The sequence below is a fragment of the Chiroxiphia lanceolata genome, chromosome W (genome assembly GCF_009829145.1).
Source record: "Chiroxiphia lanceolata isolate bChiLan1 chromosome W, bChiLan1.pri, whole genome shotgun sequence".
Taxonomy (NCBI): domain Eukaryota; kingdom Metazoa; phylum Chordata; class Aves; order Passeriformes; family Pipridae; genus Chiroxiphia; species Chiroxiphia lanceolata.
Genome location: NC_045670.1, coordinates 1124683 through 1144437, shown reverse-complemented (window position 1 = coordinate 1144437; position 19755 = coordinate 1124683). Strand labels below are relative to the sequence as shown.

At 43.1% G+C, this 19755-nt stretch overlaps 1 protein-coding gene across 1 annotated transcript in view; it reads left to right on the top strand.

Annotated features, from left to right (window-relative positions):
• LOC116780085 (E3 ubiquitin-protein ligase UHRF2-like) overlaps window positions 1-19755 on the top strand; it is a 202820-nt gene that overhangs the window by 172008 nt on the left and 11057 nt on the right. The window contains exons 10-11 of the mRNA XM_032674568.1: window positions 1812-1918; window positions 5311-5473. Of these exons, the coding sequence (XP_032530459.1) occupies window positions 1812-1918; window positions 5311-5473 (270 nt within the window). The remainder of the gene's footprint in view (window positions 1-1811; window positions 1919-5310; window positions 5474-19755) is intronic.

Below are 19755 nucleotides of genomic sequence, written 5' to 3'. Positions count from 1 at the left end.
TTTCATCCTCCCGAAACCACCCTCCCCCCCCGTGATGACATGGGTGGTATAGAATAGCAAGCAAGCCACGCTTCGCCCCCTCTCTGTAGCCAGGACCACTGCTTAATTATAAATACAGTTAAATATGTGCCTTTCATCTGAATTTGTTTGACTTAAGGCTCTATCTATTTCTTCTTGATTTATATTTGTCTGTTAGATAAAAAGTATTTTTGTCTTCAGTATTCATGAAGGTACCTTTATGAAGGTACATGTATAAAATATTTCTTGCTAAAGTAATCAGACTATACTCTTTGTCTCTTCTGAGTTTCTCCAGTTTTGTTCATTTCTTTGCTTCTTTCCCTCCAGGTTTTTTAACATTCCTTTAAATATGTCATTCCAATACTTGTCTCAACAATGCTGTAAAAGAGGTAAAAACCTCCCAGTTTGTGATTACTGTAATTTCCTTAAATATTGTATTTTCAGGTTTTTTTCCAACCCAAATTTTTTACCTTCTAGTGTTTTCTTTTTGTTATATCTAAATAACAAGGAAAGATAAATACTCTAGTAGCTCTATTGCTGAATTTATTAAGATTTTTCTACACAGTTTAATGTAAAGAGCATTTCTATAATTATTTTATGGCCCTGTACAACCAACATTTTTCTGTCATGACATTTCTCTGTTCTGTTATTGCCAGTCATAAAATAGCTGTAATAATCTTGCAGTGAGTTGATATTGGTTCCATGCTGATATCAAACATTTAATAGTGGCTAGAAATTGACTGAATTTTACTACTGAATACCAGCATGTTTAGGTTTTCTGCTCTGAAACTTCATATGAAAATTAATAATTTGCTAAGTATTCATTTCATACCAATGTTTCATGCTTTGTAAAAGATTTGCATTTTAAAAGACAGACATTATTATAAATATATTTGTGTCTTTTCTAAAATACTTGGATTTGTTATGAGTATTATGAATTTGTGACAGGTTAATGAAAAAATAATAATAGCCGCTTCACTTAAGTGCTATGTATATTTTAATTATTTTTAAAGCTTGTTTTAAAGGAATGTTTAATCAACCTTTATTCAATTTCACAAAATTTGCATCTGAAAAAGCCTTCTAAGCTCTTAGTAGTTCAGAACAACTGAAATTTAGGTGAGGCAACCTCTGCAAATGCAAAAAAACCCAAACCAACAAACAAAAAACCCCCACCCTTAGACAACTCTTTTTTTCTTTGTATTTTTTTCCTGGACTGAAATTTAGGTAAGGCAACCTCTGCAAATGCAAAAAACCCCAAACCAACAAACAAAAAACCCCCACCCTTAGACAACTCTTTTTTTCTTTGTATTTTTTTCCTGAACATTTTTACCAGATAGTAAATGAGTATAGTGTTATTGAAGTAAACTACTTGTATTAAAGTACAAAGTGCTTTGCCGTATTGGTGCTCAGTCCCATGAACATGCAGAAGTGAGGACATTTTCCAAATGGGATTTTCCTGTAAGCTGTGAAGTTAGAGAATCAGAAAATACTAGCTAGAATGCATTCCCTCTATCAGAAATATCTGTCTGACTAAAAGTAGGAGTTCAAATAATATTTTAAGGCAGGTGTATTTTTTTATAATCACTTTCTGATATAATATGTTGCATCTGAACCAGTAACTTTTTGTTGTCATTGTTACTCTGAAAGGAGAATGATGATAAAACAGAGCACATGTTTTATTTTGCCTCAGGCAATAGTTCTTGTTTGAGTAAATAGAACCAATGAAGGAACAGGTTTTCAGTTCAGATGCTTTAATCCAGAATGCTAAAATGGAGGATAATCTGCTTACACAGGACCGAGGAGATGAATTCACTTATACTGGGAGTGGAGGTAGAGATCTTTCTGGAAATAAAAGAATTGGAGAACATTCATTTGATCAAACATTAACACACATGAACAGGTAAGTTTTCGAGACTAAATTAAAAAAAAAAATTCCAGACCAAAGAGTTCTTTAATTTAAAAGTGATATTTTGAAAAATTTATTTGTTTATACATCTTCTGCTACTGTAAACAGTGATGCCTTATGCTGTTTAGAGGCATTTTGTCAAACATGGTGTTATTTTGATTTAAAGAATTATTTATAACTAATGAAAACATATTGCTATATTACAGATTCAGTTGGCATCTATTTGCATCTATTTTATATTTATCTATTTGAAATTGTCCAAGACTTCTTATGAAAAGACTTGATTTTCAGGTGATTAGAAGTTTGCCAAACTTAAACCTTTTAAGCTGAAATTTTTTGTGCTGGGTATTTGCCTTAGATTGTTCTCATAAAGTTTCATCTTAAATGGTTTAACAATTTACGAAAGTTAGGTATGAAGAAAGTATGTTAATTTGCCCATACTAAAAGAAATCTTATATATATTTGATAGCCTTTAGTGCCTTCATACCTTGTATGAAGAACAAGGAATTAGTATCACTTTGCCTTTAGGTTGTGTAATTTCATGTTCCTGATAAAAGTTGGCTTATTTTTTGCCAAATTGTAGGCAAAAACAATTGACTGAAGAAAAAAAAAGGTTTGAAAAATTAAATTGGAAATTTGCCTAAAGTATATTTATGTTCTGTAAACAGCCTGCCTAAACTCTAGGAATTCTCAATACCTTTACATTTCTAAATATATACCACCTGCATGAAGCAACTAACCATGCAGTGGCTATAGGGTACTAAGATTGACTGGAACTCTCTTTACCAGATCTGACATTGAATGGGCTATGCTTCTGTCAAGCACCAAAATTGAGTGGGAAGGTAATCTTTCAGGTTTTCTGATGGTACTCAGAGGAGAAAGGAGAAAAGCCTTACTGGGATACTGACAGAGAAGGAGGAGATAGATGTAACAGAAGAGTGTGGAAAGAAAAGAGACAAAAAATAGATTTGGACAGCAGGTTTATAGTGGCTTTTAATCATTAAAGCAAACTTTATTGGAACCTGGAATAAAACCTAAGCTCCTTAGTCTTTTTGTTCCTCTGATGTCAGCAAATGGTTGTGAAAGCCACTGGCAAAGTGTGTGTCTGGTTGCTTTGTAGTAGTTGAGATGCATGGAGTATAATGTGGTGCTACCAGTTATCCATTTTGACTGGCTAGTGGTAGTCTTTGCTTTGGGTCTAATGTTCTTAACCCTTGTGATGATTAAAGTAGGACAGTTTGACTGAATGTAATAGAATCAGATTTGGGTTTTCATTTGTCCAGAATGTTTTCTTTTTTGTCTGCACAAAAGAAATACTTTTAAAACCTGCATTACTTCACCTTTCCTTATTTTTCTGTATATTGCAGGTTGTAGATTTTGCCATATTTTTCTGAGTGCCACTGTTTCTTTTGTGGTCCATGGTTGGGTTTGAACCTGATTCCAGAGACTTTTGTTCATCCACACTCAAATCAATGTATGGCAGTAAAAATATTTTATGTTTAAACTGTTTAGTCAGGCAGGGATTCATACTATCTTACCCCAAGTGTCTATAATAGGACACATATACAAATAGTGGATAAAAGTGATGTTGTGATTTAACCCCAGCCATCAACCGAGCCCCACACAGCCCCACTGGTGGGATCAGGGAGAGAATCAGAAGGGTAAAAGAGAAAACTCACGGGTTGAGATAAAGACAGTTTAATAGGGAAAGCAAAAGCCATACATGCAAACAAAGCAAAACAAGGAATTAATTCACTGCTTCCCATGGGCAGGTGTTCAGCCATCTCCAGGAGAGCAGGTCCCCATCACGTGTAACGGTTACTTGGGAAGACAAATGCCTTCAAACATCCCCCCCTTCCTCCTTCTTCCCCCCACTTTAAATACTGTCATATGATCTGAAATATCCCTCTGGTCAGTTTGGGTCACCTATCCTGACTGTGTCCCCTCTCAATTTCCCACGTAGCCCTTGTCTCCTCATCAGCATGGCAGTGCAATAAGCAGAAAAGGCCTTGGCTCTGTGTGAGCCCTGCTCAGCAGTAACAAAAACATCTCTATATTATCATGTTCAGCACAAATCCAAAACAGCCATGTACTAGCCACTGTGAAGAAAATGAACTCTATCCCAACCAAAACCAGGACAAGTGAGTGCTTCAGGAGAGACTCAGAGCAAGCTGGAACCTACTTCTGCTCATCAATTATATGGACATCCAGACAGTTGAATTTAGACAATATAAATACTATTGCTTAATGTTGCTCTACATTATTCTAAAGTTCCTTTAGGGAATGCTAGCTGTCTCCATAAGATTTTATTCACTTCTGTTCCTTTTGGAGGGATAAAGGTTTATCCATAAAGATTTTCACTTCCTACCAAAAACAATACTTACCTCCCCATGCATACAAATTCTTATTGTCATCCATTCTTAAAGTTAACATGGGATGTGGGAGAGGCTCCAACTAAACAAGGGAAAATATTTTTGTGGTGTTTGCTGATATTCAAGGGGGAATGGCTTCAAACTGAAACAGAGTAGGTTTAGATTAGATATTAGGAAAAAATTCTTTACTGTGAGGATGGTGAGGCACTGGCACAGGTTGCCCAGAGAAGCTGTGGATGCCCTATCCCTGGAAGTGTTAAAGGACGGGTTGGTTTGCTCTGAGCAACCTGGTCTAGTGGAAGGTGTCCCTGTCCACAGCAGGAGGGTTGTAACTAGGTGATCTTTAAGGTCCCTTCCAACCCAGGCCATTCTATGATTCTATGATTTATTCTTTTCTGAATCTCTGATGATCCATCTATATGCTTCTAGATCAAAAATACATAGAAAAGAAGAACATTATGGTTTGCTTGTATATGAATTAGTTCATGGCATTTAACTCCTAAGCTTAGGTAGTTAATGGACTAAGAACAGTAATATTTGCTACAGATATATTTTTGGATAGTCAGTATGTACTTTTTTCCATGTGTTATTTTTTTGCAATGTTTATCAATTCATGTCCACTTTAAAAGTCTAAAAATATGCAGTAATATGGAATAGTCAGAGAGATAATTTGCCATTCTTACAACTTTTTAAAATCCTTCCATGTTACTTGAGAAATAATTATTTAAAAAAAAATATTAAACCTGAAGATTTCTTTTATTTAACTGTACTACCTGAGTTTTCATTGTGAACATTAGGAACTAAATATACTGTATTCCCATTCTCCCACATGGTAGAGTTGATCTCAATGCTTCCATTGATATTGCAGTCTACTGAAGAATTCACTGCAAATTCTTATTCTGCTTAGTAAACATAATAGGATAAAGCAAACAAATTTGATCTTGTCACACTGATTCTCAATAGTATGTTGCATGAAGCAATCTGTTTTATAAAGATATTTAATGTGATTTTCAGGGCACTGGCCCTTAACTGTGATGCCCCATTGGATGATAAAAATGGAGCAGAGTCTAAGAATTGGAGAGCTGGTAAGCCAGTCCGAGTAGTGCGCAGTTCAAAAGGACGACGGATCAGCAAATATGCCCCAGAGGAAGGCAACAGATATGATGGCATTTACAAGGTATGATTTTTACTGTATATATAGCTATACATTTGTCTTAAGACATGTTTATATGTCTTTTGTGTTACATAGCAAACTCTTCATTATGGCTTTTGAAGGAATAATTCTTTTGTTACCATGAGGATAGTTTAGCCTACTTCATTCTGTAGTGAAATGAAATGGAAGTATTCTATTCCATTCTAACTGTGGCACTGAAAGATTGTGCGGCAGTTCACACAGATGTACGTGAAGAAAGGGCTGCGCGCTCTGCCAGTTATCAGTGCTTCCTGCTCTACTTACCCACAGAAGCGTGGTGGCAGAGACCTGGCAAGGGCTGTGCTCTGCAGAAGCTGAGAGCCCACCTATCTAGCCAGACTCCCCTGGAATGAATGGAGGCAGCCACCCACCAGACAGAGCTTCCTATCAGGGAAGCTGCTATCCAGGTGGAGGGCTGTAAAGTCTGTACCCCACACCCCTGGGTGGAGGAGGGTGTAAGCTCCACCTGTGGAAGGTGTGTTCTGGTGGAGTCACTCAGGCAGCAGGTGGAGGAGCTGAAGGAGGAAGTTAACAGGCTATGCTGTATTAGGGAGGGGGGAACAAGAAACAGAGTATATTTGAGAGTTTGCAAGAAGAAATACTAGGGTCCTGTGGCACTGACCTCCAAGGACTTCCAGACAAAGAGCTTCAAAAGCAAACAGCACCATGGAGAAGGAGGTGCCGTGGTCTCTGGTGACCCATGCCAACAGGATATCACCCCCACCCATTTCCTTGTATGTACCAACCAGCAATAGATATGAAATCTTGACAGCAGACAAAACCAATGAACAAGATTCACAGAAAGAAACCTCATCAGCAACACATATTAAAGCTGCAAAAGGAAGAAGCAAGTGCTAGTAGTGGGTGGCTCTCTGCTGAGAGGCACTGAGGCACTTGCATCAGCTGGCCTGATATACAGTCAGGGAAGTTTGCTGCTTGCCAGGAACCAAGATCCAGGATGTGAGGAATGCTCCCCAATCTTCTCCAAAGGCAAGAACTGTAAGTCCAGCTACCTCAAGTGCTCACCAGTGCAAGTACCAATGCAAGTCCATGTCGGGGTTAACAGCAGGTCTGCTGGAAGGAAGACAGGACTATAGAGGCAGATACCCTGAGCTTTCTGCAGAGTCAGAGCGAGCTTGCTGGAGCTTAGTCGCCGTGAGTCTACAGGTGCTGAATCATCATGTGTGCTACAGGGCGGCCAATCCTGATGCGTGTTTATTTGCAGACACCAATCATAATGTAACGTATGTTATGCCAAGACCTATAAATGTTGGTGACTTGTTACAATAAAGGATCTATCGATCTATATATCTATCCCTCTCCTGTCCTGCTTTTGGAAGAAGTCTGTTTCTGTGTCGCTTTGACCATCTCAACTTAACAGCAACAAGTCCAGACACCTTAAGTCCATGTATACCAATGCAAGTAGTCTGGGCAACAAACAGGAGGAACAAGAACTTGGTGCCCAGTCTGAGAGTTATGATGTCATAGGAATCACAGAAACTTGGTGGGAAAACTCACATGACTGGAAGATTGCAATGGATGGCTACAAGCTCTTTCAGAAAGACTGGAAGGTAAGAAGTGGAGGTGGAGTTGCACTTTATTTAAAAGATAAATTTGAATGTATGGAGGTGAATTATGGAGATCACAAAAGTTCTATCAAAGGCTTTGGATCAGGATTGGAGGGATCATTACCAAGGGGGATCTTATGGTAGATATCTGTTACCGTCTTCATAATCAGGGTGATGAGGCTGATGAAACCTTACTTTGGCCACTCATGGAATTCTCAGGCCAACAGAACCTGGTCATCATGGGTGGCTTCAATTACCCAGACATTTGTTGGGAAAACAACACAGCAGTGCACAAGTTGTCCATCAGGTTTCTGGAATGCATTGAGGACTGCTTCCTGCTACAGATGCTGGACATGCTGACTAGGAACAGCACATTGCTGCATTTACTGCTCACAAACCAAGAAGACTTACTTGACAACATAACTACCAATGGTAGCCTTGGATACAGCAATCACAACATTGTGGAATTTAATATCCTGCCTAGCATGCTGAAGACCCTGTATTTTTGAAGGGCCAACTTCAATACACTCAGAGCCCAGCTGCGAGGGAAGCATCCATGGAGGGCAAAACAGCCTGTGACTGTTGGGAGTTGTTCAAGAACAGCTTCCTGGAAGCACAAGAACAGTCCATTCCCTACAAAGGGAAAGGAAGAAAGCAGAACAAGATGCCACTCTGGCTTAACAATGAGCTTTTGACTGCTTAAGGGCAAAAAAAGAAACATACTGGCTATGGAAAAGCAGCCAAATAGCTATCAAGGACTACAAGAACCTTGCTAGGGCATGCAGAGATGAAGTCATGAAAGCTAAGGCTCAGATAGAACTGAAATTGGCCAGAGATGTCAAGAACAACAATAAAGGGTTCTTTAAGTATGTGAGTAGTAAGCAGAAGCACAGGGAAGACATAGGCCCATTGCTGAACAGGGCAGGCAAACTAGTCACTAATAATGCTGACAAGACAGAGGTTCTCAATACTTTCTTTGTCTCTGTCTTTACTGGTGTAGCTGGACCCCAGATCACAGGAGCAAGTAGCTACAACAACACGTGTCAACCCATGAGTAGTGGAGGAAGGGCTGGTCTGTGGCCTCTTGCAAGGGCTCAACCCACATAAATCCATGGGCCTGGAATCCACCCCAAGGTGTTAGGAGAAGTGGTTGACATTGTTGCAAGACCACTGTCCAAAATCTTTGAAAAGTCATGGAGATCAGGGGATGTCCCTGATGACTGGAAGAGGGCAAATGTCATACTCATCTACAAGAAAGGTCCAAAAGAAGACCTAGGAAACTACAGGCCTATTAGTGTTGCTTCAATCCCTGGGAAACTAATGAAATGAGTCCTCCTAGAAACTACCACAAACCAATTGAAGTAGGTGATTAGGAAAAGACAGCACAGATTTGCCAAGGGCAAATCTTGCCAGACTAACCTGATCACCTTCTACAGCAAAATAACATCTTCTGTTGACATGGGGAGAGTAGTGGATGCTGTTTACCTAGACTTCAGCAAAGTGTTCAACACTGTTACCCACATCCTTCTCCTGCACAAACTGGCAAGACACAGATTGGTTGGGTGGTCTGCAAGGTGGGCAGGAAATTGGCTAACAGGTCGCACTTAGAGGATGGTGATCAATGGTTTTTACTCAGACTGGGAGCCTGTCATAGGTGGGGTCCCCCAAGGATCGTTACTAGGTCCCACTCCGTTCAACACTGTGGTGGGTTGAACTTGGCTGGCCACCAGGTGCCCACCAAGCTGTTTTATCTCTCCCCCTCCTCAATGAGACAGGGGGTGAAAATAAGATTAAAAACTCATGGGTCAAGATGAAGGCAGTTCAGTAAAGAAAGAAAAGGCATGCATGGAAGTAAATGAAAAAAAATAGCTTGGGTAAGTTTGGTCAGTTGTAAGTATTTATAAGAGGTAATTTCAGGAATGAGAAACAGATACAATGAGATGGTTAGAAAATATGTAAATGTATCAAATTATGTGAGCTGACCCAAGCTGACTAAAGGGATATTCCATACCATATGACATTGTGCTCAGCAATAAAAACTGAGAGAAAGGAGGATGAGCAGGGGGCATTTGTTATTAAGGCATTTCTCTTCCTAAGCATCTGCTACTCATACTTCAGCCCTACTTCCCAGTAAGTGGCTGGATACTGGCTGCTGATGGGAAGTAGAGAATAAAATGTTCATAAGAACTGGCTATTACTTGGGACCCATCTGTCAAGATGGTTGCTCAGGACAGGAGAAGCAAAGTGTTTGATTGTTGGGTACCAACACTGGCTTGGTTTGGGTCATCACTGCAGTCACCAGGTTCCTTGCAAAGATTACTTTTTGTTGGTTCAGGTAGTTCCTGCTACCTTACTTCCTACAACACACAACATTCATTACAGATTATTTTCCCCAAGTTAAAATCCCTTTGAGGTACACATTGGATCTCCCCATCCTTTCACATTACACACCAAGTACATTCAGGTCCTTGAGCAAAGACAATCCCGCAAACGGGTTTGTCTTTTCCCAAGGGAGGAGCAGCCCACACCTTCCCCAGAGACTTCCTTACATGCATGCACTACAGGCACCTTATCTCCTCCCACAGTACGTAGGGGCTTCTGTTTGGGCAGGACCAGGCTGATTAGCAAATTCTTCTTAGCTTTTTCTAAACTTATATCCCAGTGCTTCCATGCCCCATTTCCCAATGCTCTCAACATAGTCCTTAACAATCCATTATATCTCTCAGTCTTTCTGGAGGCTTGTGAGTGATAGTTTATGTGATGCACTTAATCAATGCCATGTTTCTTGGCCCAGGAGTTTATGAGGTTATTTTGGAAATTAAGCCCATTGTCTGACTCAATTATATTTGGGATACCATGTGACCACAAAATTTGTTTTTAAAGGTCCAGGATGGTGTTTCGAGCAGTGGCATGGTTTACAGAATATGTTTCTAGCCACCTGGTAGGTGCTTCCACCATGGTGAGTGTGGAGCACTTGTCTTGGTGTGTTCATGGCAGTGGGCCAATATAGTCAATTTGCCAGGCCTCACCATATCAGAAACCCAGCCACTGCCCTCTATTCCAGGGAGACTACTTGTGTGGCTTGATTGCTGCACATGTTTCACATTCATGAGTCTTCATGGTCAGCTCCACCCTTTGATCACAAGCCCATCCATATGTTGCATCTCGCCAGATGTCCCAATGTTTTGTGGGCCTATCGAGCTACAAATAACTCACTCTTACACTCCCAGTCCAGGTCCAACTGAACCACTTCAATTTTGACAGTCTTGTCTGTCTGTTTGTTGTTTTGATGTTCCTCAGTGGTGCAGCTTTTGGGCATGTGAGCATCTGCATGACGCACCTTCAGAGTCATGTTTTCTATCTACGCAGTGATGTCCTGCCACAATGCAGCAGCTGATGCTGAAAAACCTCAGAATAAATAACTGCTCAGAGACTTTGCATCTTTAAGCAGCAAGGTATTTGTTTATTCAACATTGGGAGCAAGCCAGCTCACGCTGGACAAACTTGCTCGACTCAAAAGTGCAAAAGCAAGCCATTTTATACACTTTAGATACATGGTTACGCCTTCTAACATACATATTAATAAGTAGACTGGTGTCTGGGCGGAGACTTTCCAGAATTTTCCTTGGCACATGTGCAGTTCTTCACTAGGGTGGTCGCCACTTGAGCCTTCATCCCCTGGTGGTCACCACGCTTGTTCTTCCTCAATTTGACCTCTTTAATTTCTTTGGTAGTGTGGTGGTTTGAAACTCACAAGAATCTAACTTCTAGGTTCAAGCCCCCTCCCACAATTTGCCTCTGTGAGAGGGTTTGTTTCCAGACACAACACAAGACTCAATATGGGAGGAAGGGGAAAATATTTACAAAGATTTATTTACATACATATATATATTTACATTAAATTAAATTTCTCCTTTTCTTCAATTAAAGTCCAAGAAGAAAAGAGAAAAGTCTTTCTGTCACTTCTCAGGCCACGGTTCCTTCATTTCAGTTTTTTTTATGGCACTGGTTAGTGTCCTCCATTTTTTCCAAGGCAGTAGATTTAAGTATGGCAGTCAGGATTTTTGTTCTTACTTTGTAGAAATTCCAGCCCCGAGCCCGAGCCTTTGGGGGATTTCCTTGTAGATCTTCACTCCTCTTGGGTTAGAACATTGAAAGCAGCTTTCAGTTCAGTTTTACCAAAGCTCTTCTGCTCTGTCTCAGCTCGTCAGCATGATAGAAGCAGCAACAACAGCAGAGGGCAAGGCCACCTCCTCCGCATTCCGTCCTGGCTCAGCTCTCAGGACGACTATGGGTTTTTCAGCTCCTTTCTCTCTCTCTCTAACTGTTACTGCATTTCAGGACTCCCTAAGGGTTTGGAAGTCCACCCCTCCTCTTCAGGAGGTCTCTGGGTTTTGGGAAAGTAATACAGTCTTACCCCAAACCAACTCTGTTGAGTTTTCCTCCGTTTTGTTGCCTGCTGTCCCTCCTGCAGGAACATCTCTGCGTCTTTCAGCCAGCTTCACGTTATCTCTCTGCTACTGGCTATCTTTTTGGCTTTTAGTCACCTTTGTCTCTGTTCAGGACTGCTCCGCTGCCGCTTTCAATGTCTGCTGCTGCTGACAGTAAGGAAACTCTTCCAGTTCTTGATTACGGGACCCGGTCCAGCTTTGACACTATACTGGGTCTCCCGTAGCCTCAGCTGGGGACTGGGGGCCCTTGGCCCTTGGCCCCCAGAGGGGCTCACTGGCTCCCTGCTTCCTCCTGGCTCAGATCATGGCTACCTACCTTCTAAACTATCTTCACCACCTTCTCTTCCGTTTCTGTGGGTATGTAATTTCCATAGGACGCATATGAACTTTTGATTGGTCCAGTATTATCAGTGGGGCAAACCATTACTATCCCAGAGAAAAGGTTTTTCAAACCACCACAGGTAGGTGACTTGAATTCTTCAAGCTTGCAAAATCCTGACTCTGGGCCTTCTATATCTTATTCAAACATCTAGTTTACCTGATTTATTACCTAGTGGTCTATTGTATACTACTCCTTAGCATTCTTTCTATAATAAGGACTTTGGTCCAGTGAGCAGAACAGAACATGATATTAACCAGTGCTCCTAAAAACGTTCTTCTAGCAAAACAGGTAGAGCAAACATTAGGCAATTACCTTCTCCTGGCTCAACAGGGCAAGGTATACCAACTGAGCCATTGTTAACTTTTTTTGTGCCTTTTTGCCATCACAGCCCAGATGGGTTTACCCCTGCGTTGCCAATTGACCTTCTTCCATTGCTGTAGCCACCCCCACAGGGCATTAACCACCATCTAGGATTTAGTATAGAGATACAGTACAGGCCACTTTTCTCGTTCAGCAATCTTTAGGTCTAGTTGGATGGCTTTCACTTCTGCAACTGAACTGATCACATTCTCCTTCAGTGGCTTCAATGACTTATGCAGGACTCCACACAGCAGTTTTCCACTTCTGATGCTTTCCTTCAACATGACAGGATCCATCAGTAAACAGAGCATAGCATCTTTCATCTTCTGATAACTCATTGTATGGTGGTGCCTCTTGGGCATGAGCCACCTCCTCAAGCAATGCTCAAAAATCTCTGCCTTCTGACCAATTCATGATCTCTTCCAGGATTCCTGAGGGGCTGAGTTTTCCCAGTCAAGCTTGTTGCCTGATCAACACTACCCACTCATTTACCCTCTTACTTAGTGTCAGTTGCATGATGTGTAGAGGAGATGTCTCCTTTGAACATACAGTGTAGAACAGGCAATTGTAGCACAGCTGTACCAATAACTTCTGAAATGTCTTGAACTCCCTCATATGCTACTAGTATCTCTTTGTTAGTCGGGGTGTAGCAGGCCTGAGATCCTCTATACCCCTGGCCCCAAAACTCTACAAGTCGACCTCAGGTTTCTCCTGGTGCTTTCTGCCAGAGGTTCCAGGTGAGGCCATGCTCCCTGTCTGTAGTGTAGACCACATATTGCATAGCTGGTCCTGTATGCACAGGTCCAAGGGCTACCACACAGTTTATCTCCTGTTTGATCTGTTCAAAGGCCTGCTGTTGTTCAGGGCCCCAGTCAAAATGGTTCTTCTTTCGTCACTTGCTCGAGAGGGCTCACAGGCTGATTATAACCCAGATACGCATTTGTCTCAGTCTGATGAGACTGGAATGTTTGCTAAAGAGGATGAGTTATGAGATACACCAAACTCCTCTCTCTCAACAATTGTAAATTCAAAATTAAGGGGCTTTAATCGAGGAAGTGTGGAAAAAACCAGAAGAAATAACAACCCTTTATTAAAAGATATATGTATGTTGGCAAGAACAGTGACAGAACACAAAAAAACTAGACAATAGTCCTGTACCCAAAAGTCCCCTTCAAACAAAAAAAAAAGGTCCTAATTGTGGCAGTCCTAATTGTAGCCTGCAGGGGCGCTGTTGGGTCGCTGGAGGTGCAGAGCCTGCAGTTCTCTGTGGTGACCTGCAGGGGGCGCTGTTGGGCTCTGGTGGTCACCACGCAGGGAGGGGGTCTGGGGGGTGGTCTCAGGTCAGGGGAGAAGCCGAGAAAAAGAAAGTGGGGGACCCTTCCCCCAGTGGAGGAAAGGGGGAAAAGAAAAGCAGTCCACCCCCAACGGAACTCACTGTTGTTCCCAGGTGACGGTGTCTCAAGGCTCCTCTTCTCTCTCTTTCAGTGAACACAGTAGGTTCCGACTGGAGTCACGAGGCAGTGTGCAAAGCCAGCCGAGACCAGTGTTCGGCTTCACCAGGACGAGAAACCAGAAAAACCCGGTTTCCAGGCTTTTTTTTTTTCTCCAAAGAATGCCCGCACACAGACTCTGTCTCCATTCTACCGAGCAAAATCCGCAGTCTGCCCCCCTCCCCTCTGAGGAGTGCCAGCAACCCCCCCAAAAACTCCTCCCCTCTCCCCCCAGCCTCTGATGGGCCATTAGCTAGGAATTCGGCCAAATCATTTGTAAAACTAATTGACTCCCTTCCCCCCACTCACTCCGGTTTTTTCTTACAGTGGAGCAGGGAAAGAAAAATTCCCCTATGGGATTTTATAACCTATAACAGCATTCTTCAGAATCACACAAAGGCCTAGGAAAGCTTGTCTTTCTTTCCTGTTACCTAGTGGGGACATGGCTGTTTTCTTATTGAACACATCCCTTGAGTCTGTGAAAATGCATCTTGCTATTTTATTCCCCAAAACTGGATGTCTTGTGCAGGTCCCTTGACCTTACTTTGTCTTATGGCAAAACCAGGTTTGGAAGAATCTGGATTATTCTTTTCCCTTTCTCAAACACTTCCTTTTCTGTGTTGCCCCACACAAAGATGTCATCAATGTATTGCAGGTGCTCAGGGGCTTCACCCTGTTCTGGTGTAGTCTGGATCAGTCTGTGACAAATGGTAGGGCTGTGCTTCCACTCCTGGGGCACTTGATTCCAGGTGTACTGGACACTCCTCCATGTGAAAGAAAACCATGACCTGCATTCTGCTGCCAAAGGGATTGAGAAAAATGTATTGACAGTATCAGTTGTGGCATATGACTTGACAGCCTTCAATTCCTATTGGAACTCTAGCATGTCCCATATGGCAGCACTCAGAGGTGATATGACTTTGATCGGGCCATGAGAGTTCACTGTTAACCTCCACCCTCTGTCAGACTTTTGCACTGATGATATGGGACTATTAAATGATGAGTGAGTCATGATGATCATTGCTTTGCTCTCCAGTAGGCAAAGCAGGTCATGGATGGGAACCAGGGAATCTTGGATGATGTCATAGTAGCAATTGGCATCTGCTGTTCTTCCATGCAGAGTAAGCCCACAACAGAAGATAGCTGTTTCATTTTCTCTCTATTTGCAGTAGCTATGCCAAAAGCCCATTGGTACCCTTTTGGGTCCCTGAAGTACCATCTCCTGAGATAGTCTATATCAAGGATACACTGGGCTACTGGGCCAGTCACAATGGGGTGCTTTTTCCACTTGTCCCCTATTAAGCTCACCTCAGCATCCAATATAGACAGTTGTTAGTATCCTCCTGTCAGTCCAGAAATCCAGATGGGTTCTGTATCCCTGTACCTTGATGACACTAGCATACACTATGAAATAATGTCTATCAAAGCCTTATATTTCTGTGGATTTGATGTGCCAGGCCATCGAATCCACACAGTCCAGTATATCCAGTCATCCCTTTCCTCTCCCTGGCTGAAGCCAGGGACCCTCTATTCCTGCTCCTGATCAGAGTATTCACTGTGTGACCCATGCAGGGCCAGACCAGAGGTCCCTTTGCCAGAATCAAGGGAGGTGATCTCAGTCCTTTATGTCTGGGAGATCACTGATTACCTTCTTGGGTCTCAACATCAGCTACACTGACAACTTTGTTGGGCATCCCCTTCTTAGCAGCTGTTTTTCCCCTCAGATTGTGTATATGGGCTTCCAGCTTAAAGGTGGGTCCACCATCTCACTTCCTCATATCCTCCCCATGGTCACACAGAAAGAACCAGTGTGTCTCGTGGCCTGTGCCTGGAGCTCCCTTTCCCTCTGACCAGGGCAGGAGTGGACTGACTCTGTGGGGCACCTCTGACACACAGGGCACTGGCCTATGGGAATGAGGAGGGACAGTGATTTTCTTCAAAATTTTGGAGTCGGGAAGATGCTCTCTCCACAGCTGGTGTATCTATATCTGAGCAATACATTTGTATGGGATCTGGCTGGGATGGAGTTCATTTCCCCATAGCAGCCCTCACAGTGCTGTGCTTTGCATTGGTAGCTAGAAAGGTGTTGATAACACACCAGTGTTTTGCTTATGGCTGAGCAGCGCTGGTACAGCATCAGTGCTGTCTCAACATTCTTAACATCAAGGGACTGGGAGGGGACACAAGTAGGCCAGCTGACCCAAACTAACCAAAGGGATATTTCAGACCATATGACATCAGCTCAGATATAAAAGCTAAGGGAAGGAGAAAGAAAGGGGGGCATTTGTTATTTGCAATGTCTGTCTTCTGGAGCAACTGCTGCATGTGCTGAAGCCCTGCTTCCCAGAAAGTGGCCAGACATCACTTGCTGATGGGAAGTAGAGAATAACCCTTTTTTTTCTCTTTGCATGTGCACGTGCAAACCTTTGCTTTTGCTTTAGTAAACCGCCTTATCTCAACCTATAAGTTGTTTTCCATCTTATTTTCTCTCCCCTGTCCAGATGGGAAGGGGAATGGTAGAGTGGCTTGGTAGCCATCTGACGTCCAGCCAAGGCCAACCCACCACAACATTGTTACCAAGTTGTTAGAATATGATGTTGAGGCATTTTGGACAACCTTCCTCCACATGGCCCATATGCACAGGACGTCATCTGCATTTTCAGAGACCTCATCATTATCTAGGTTACTGTATATGACTTCCAGCATCATTAATTCTCTCATGTACTGGATGCCTTTGTCATTGAAAGTCCACATTCCTTGGTAATTTGCAAGGTCTTCCTTGAACAAATATCTAGCCCTCTACACTTGACAGGAGCCTCCTCCAGAGACTATGAATTGTTGCCTCTTTCCCAATTCCTCCGTTAATTCCATGGTTTCTAGCAAGGGATCACACTTGTTGGGCTTCCTTACCTTCCAGTTGTGGAATGTTGGCCCCATTATCCCAGCATCAGAGCAGCCAGGCAGCAATCCACTCACCTGGCTGGCAGCTGTAATCTTTATGCGTGTCTCAAAGTTCGTTCAAAGTCATGTAGTTTCTGCCTCTTGCTTGATTTCTCTCACTTCTTCCTCCCATTTCTTTGCTAAAGTACCAGCTTTCTGATTGGCCCCTTCCTCCTGCTCCCTTACTAATTGATGATATGGACCAATTGGTCTCTTTGTCCACTTTTTTTGTTTTCACTACCGGATCAATTACTGTAGTTGGCATTTGGGTACCTTGTTTCAACTATTGTGTTCTTAGATGTAGTTTGTATGCCAGTCTTGATCATGGCACTCTCAGAAGTGGTTTGGGTTCCTGTCTTAACCACAGTTCTCTGATAGTATAGAATTGTAGCTCAAGAGGCACAGGCCAAGCCCCAGTACAGGGCTAGAAGCTGCTGGTCTTCATTGAGACAGCAAGGGACCCTTCTATCAAGTGGCATGTCAATTCAACAGGATTACTTGCTGTTCAGGTATAAAGTCCTAGGCTATACGAGGTGTTAACCACCCTAGGCACCTGCCCAAATCCTTCCAATATTGCCTCACCCAAAAGTGATCTCCTCTTATGCCAGGACAACACCAGATTCCACAAACCCAAGAATAAGCCAACCATGTTTATTAGTAGTATTAAGCAGCTCACATAACGGTGAACAAGGACCTCAGGAACCTGTGCAATAAACCCACCTGCATCAGTCCTGGATAGGAAGAGGGAGCATTCCCTCATTCTCTCCACAAGATACATACCCCAGCACAGTAAAGGCATCAATACCAGGGCAAAGTGCATAGCCACTGTTTGTATTAACATTTTCCCAGGCTCAGAAAAATAAAGAGAAAAGCAGTGCAGCAAGCAAACTCCATGATCTGCATAGAAGCTTGCCACCTAATAACTACTATAGCTATAGCACGCTCAATTCAAAACTGCTGTTGTCTCATACGCGACACTGGGTGCCACAAAGGACTGTGGTGGGTTGACCTTGGCTGGCTACCATTTGCCCACCAAACCACTCTATCATTTCCTCCCTTAGCAAGACAGGGGGAGAAAATAAAAACTTGTGGATCAAGATAAAGAAGGTTCAAGAATGAAAAGGTCATGCACAGAAGCAAAGGAAAACAAAAAAAAAAATCTTCTCTACTTCCTGTCAGCAGGCGGTGTCCAGCCTCTTACTGGGAAGGAGGGCCTCAGTAAACATAGTGGATGTTTAGGAAGAGAAATGCCCTAATGATGAATTCCCCCCCTGCTCCACCTTCTTTCTCTTAGCTTTTATTGCTGAGCACTACATCATATGGTATGGAATATCATAAAATCATAGAATGGATTGGGTTGAAAGGGACCTTAAAGATCATCTAATTCCAAAGCCCCTGCCATGGACAGGGACACCTTCCACTAGACCAGGTTGCTTAGAGCTCCATCCAACCCAGTCTTCAACACTTCCAGGGATGGGGCATCCACAACTCCTTTGGGTAACCTGTTCCAGTGCCTCACCACCCTCTGAATAAAGAATTTCTTCCTAACATCTAATTTAAACCTACTATCTTTCAGTTTGAAGCCATTCCTCCTTGTCCTGTCATTTCATGCTCTTGTAAAAAGTCCCTCTCCATCTTTCTTGGAGGTTCCCTTCAGGTACTGGAAGGCTGCAATTAGTCACCCCAAAGCCTTCTCTTTTCTAGACTGAACAAACCCAGTTCTCTCAGCTTTTCCTCATAGGAGAGGTGCTCCATCCCTCTAATCATCTTGGTGGCCCTCTTTTGGACTTGCTCCAACAGGTCAGTTCTTCCTGTGCTGGGGCCCCCAGAGCTGGATGCTCCAGGTGGGTTCTCACCAGAGTGGAGTAGAGGGGCAGAATCACCTCCCTTGACCTGCTGGCCACGTTTCTTCTGATGCAGCCCAGGATACAATTGCCTTTCTGGGCTGCAAGAACGTATTGCGGGCTCATGTCCAGCCTCTTATCCACCAGCACCATCAAGTCCTCAGCAGGACTGGTCTCGATCTGGTCATCCCCCAGCCTGTATTGATACCAGGGGTTGCCCTGACCCAGGTGCAGCACCTTGCACTTGGTCTTGCTAAACCTCATGAGATTCCCACAGGGCCACTTCTCAAGCTTGTCCAGGTCCCTCTGGATGGCATTCTATCCTTCAGGTGTGTCAACCACACCACTCAACTTGGTGCAAATTTGCTGCAGGTGCACTCTATACCTTCGTCTACATCATTAGTGAAGATATTAAATAACACTGGTCCCAATACAGACTCCTGAGGGACACCACTTGTCACTGATGTCCATCAGGACTGAGCTTTTGACCGCTACCCTCTGGATGCGACCATACAACTAATTCCTTATCTACCTAACAGTCCACCCACTGAATCCATCAATCTCCAGTTTTGAGAGAAGGGTGTTGTCGGGGACCATGTCAAAGCTTTACAGAAGTCCAGATAAATGGCATCTATGACCCTTCCCTTGTCCACTGATGTAGTCACTCCATCATAAAAGGCCACTAGGTTGGTCAGGCAGGACTTGCCCCTGGTGAAACTGTGCTGGCTGTCTCGAATCACCTCCCTGTCCTCCATGTGCCTTAGCAAAGCTTCTAGGAGTATCTGTTCCATGATCTTCCCAGGCACAGAGGTGAGGCTGACAGGTTGGTAGTTCCCAGGGTCCTCCTTTCTACCCTTTTTAAAGATGGATGCAATGTTTCCCCTTTTCCAGTCACCTGGGACTTTGCCTGACTGCCATGACTTTTTGAATATCATGGAGAGTGGATTGACAACTACATCAACCAATTCCCTCAGGACTCTAGGAGGCATCTCATTGTGCCCCATAGACTTTTGTACATTCAGGTTCCCTTTGGTCAGCTTGGATCAGTTGTCCTGGCTATATCGTCTCCCAACCTCTTGCCCACCCCCAACCTACTGGCCTTTGGGGTTAGGGCAGTGATTGGAGTGACAGCACTGATGCTGTGCCAACACTGCTCAGTAGTAGCCAAAAAATTTGTATGCTATCAACACCTTTCTAGTTATAAAAACAAAGCACAGTACTGTGAGGGCTGC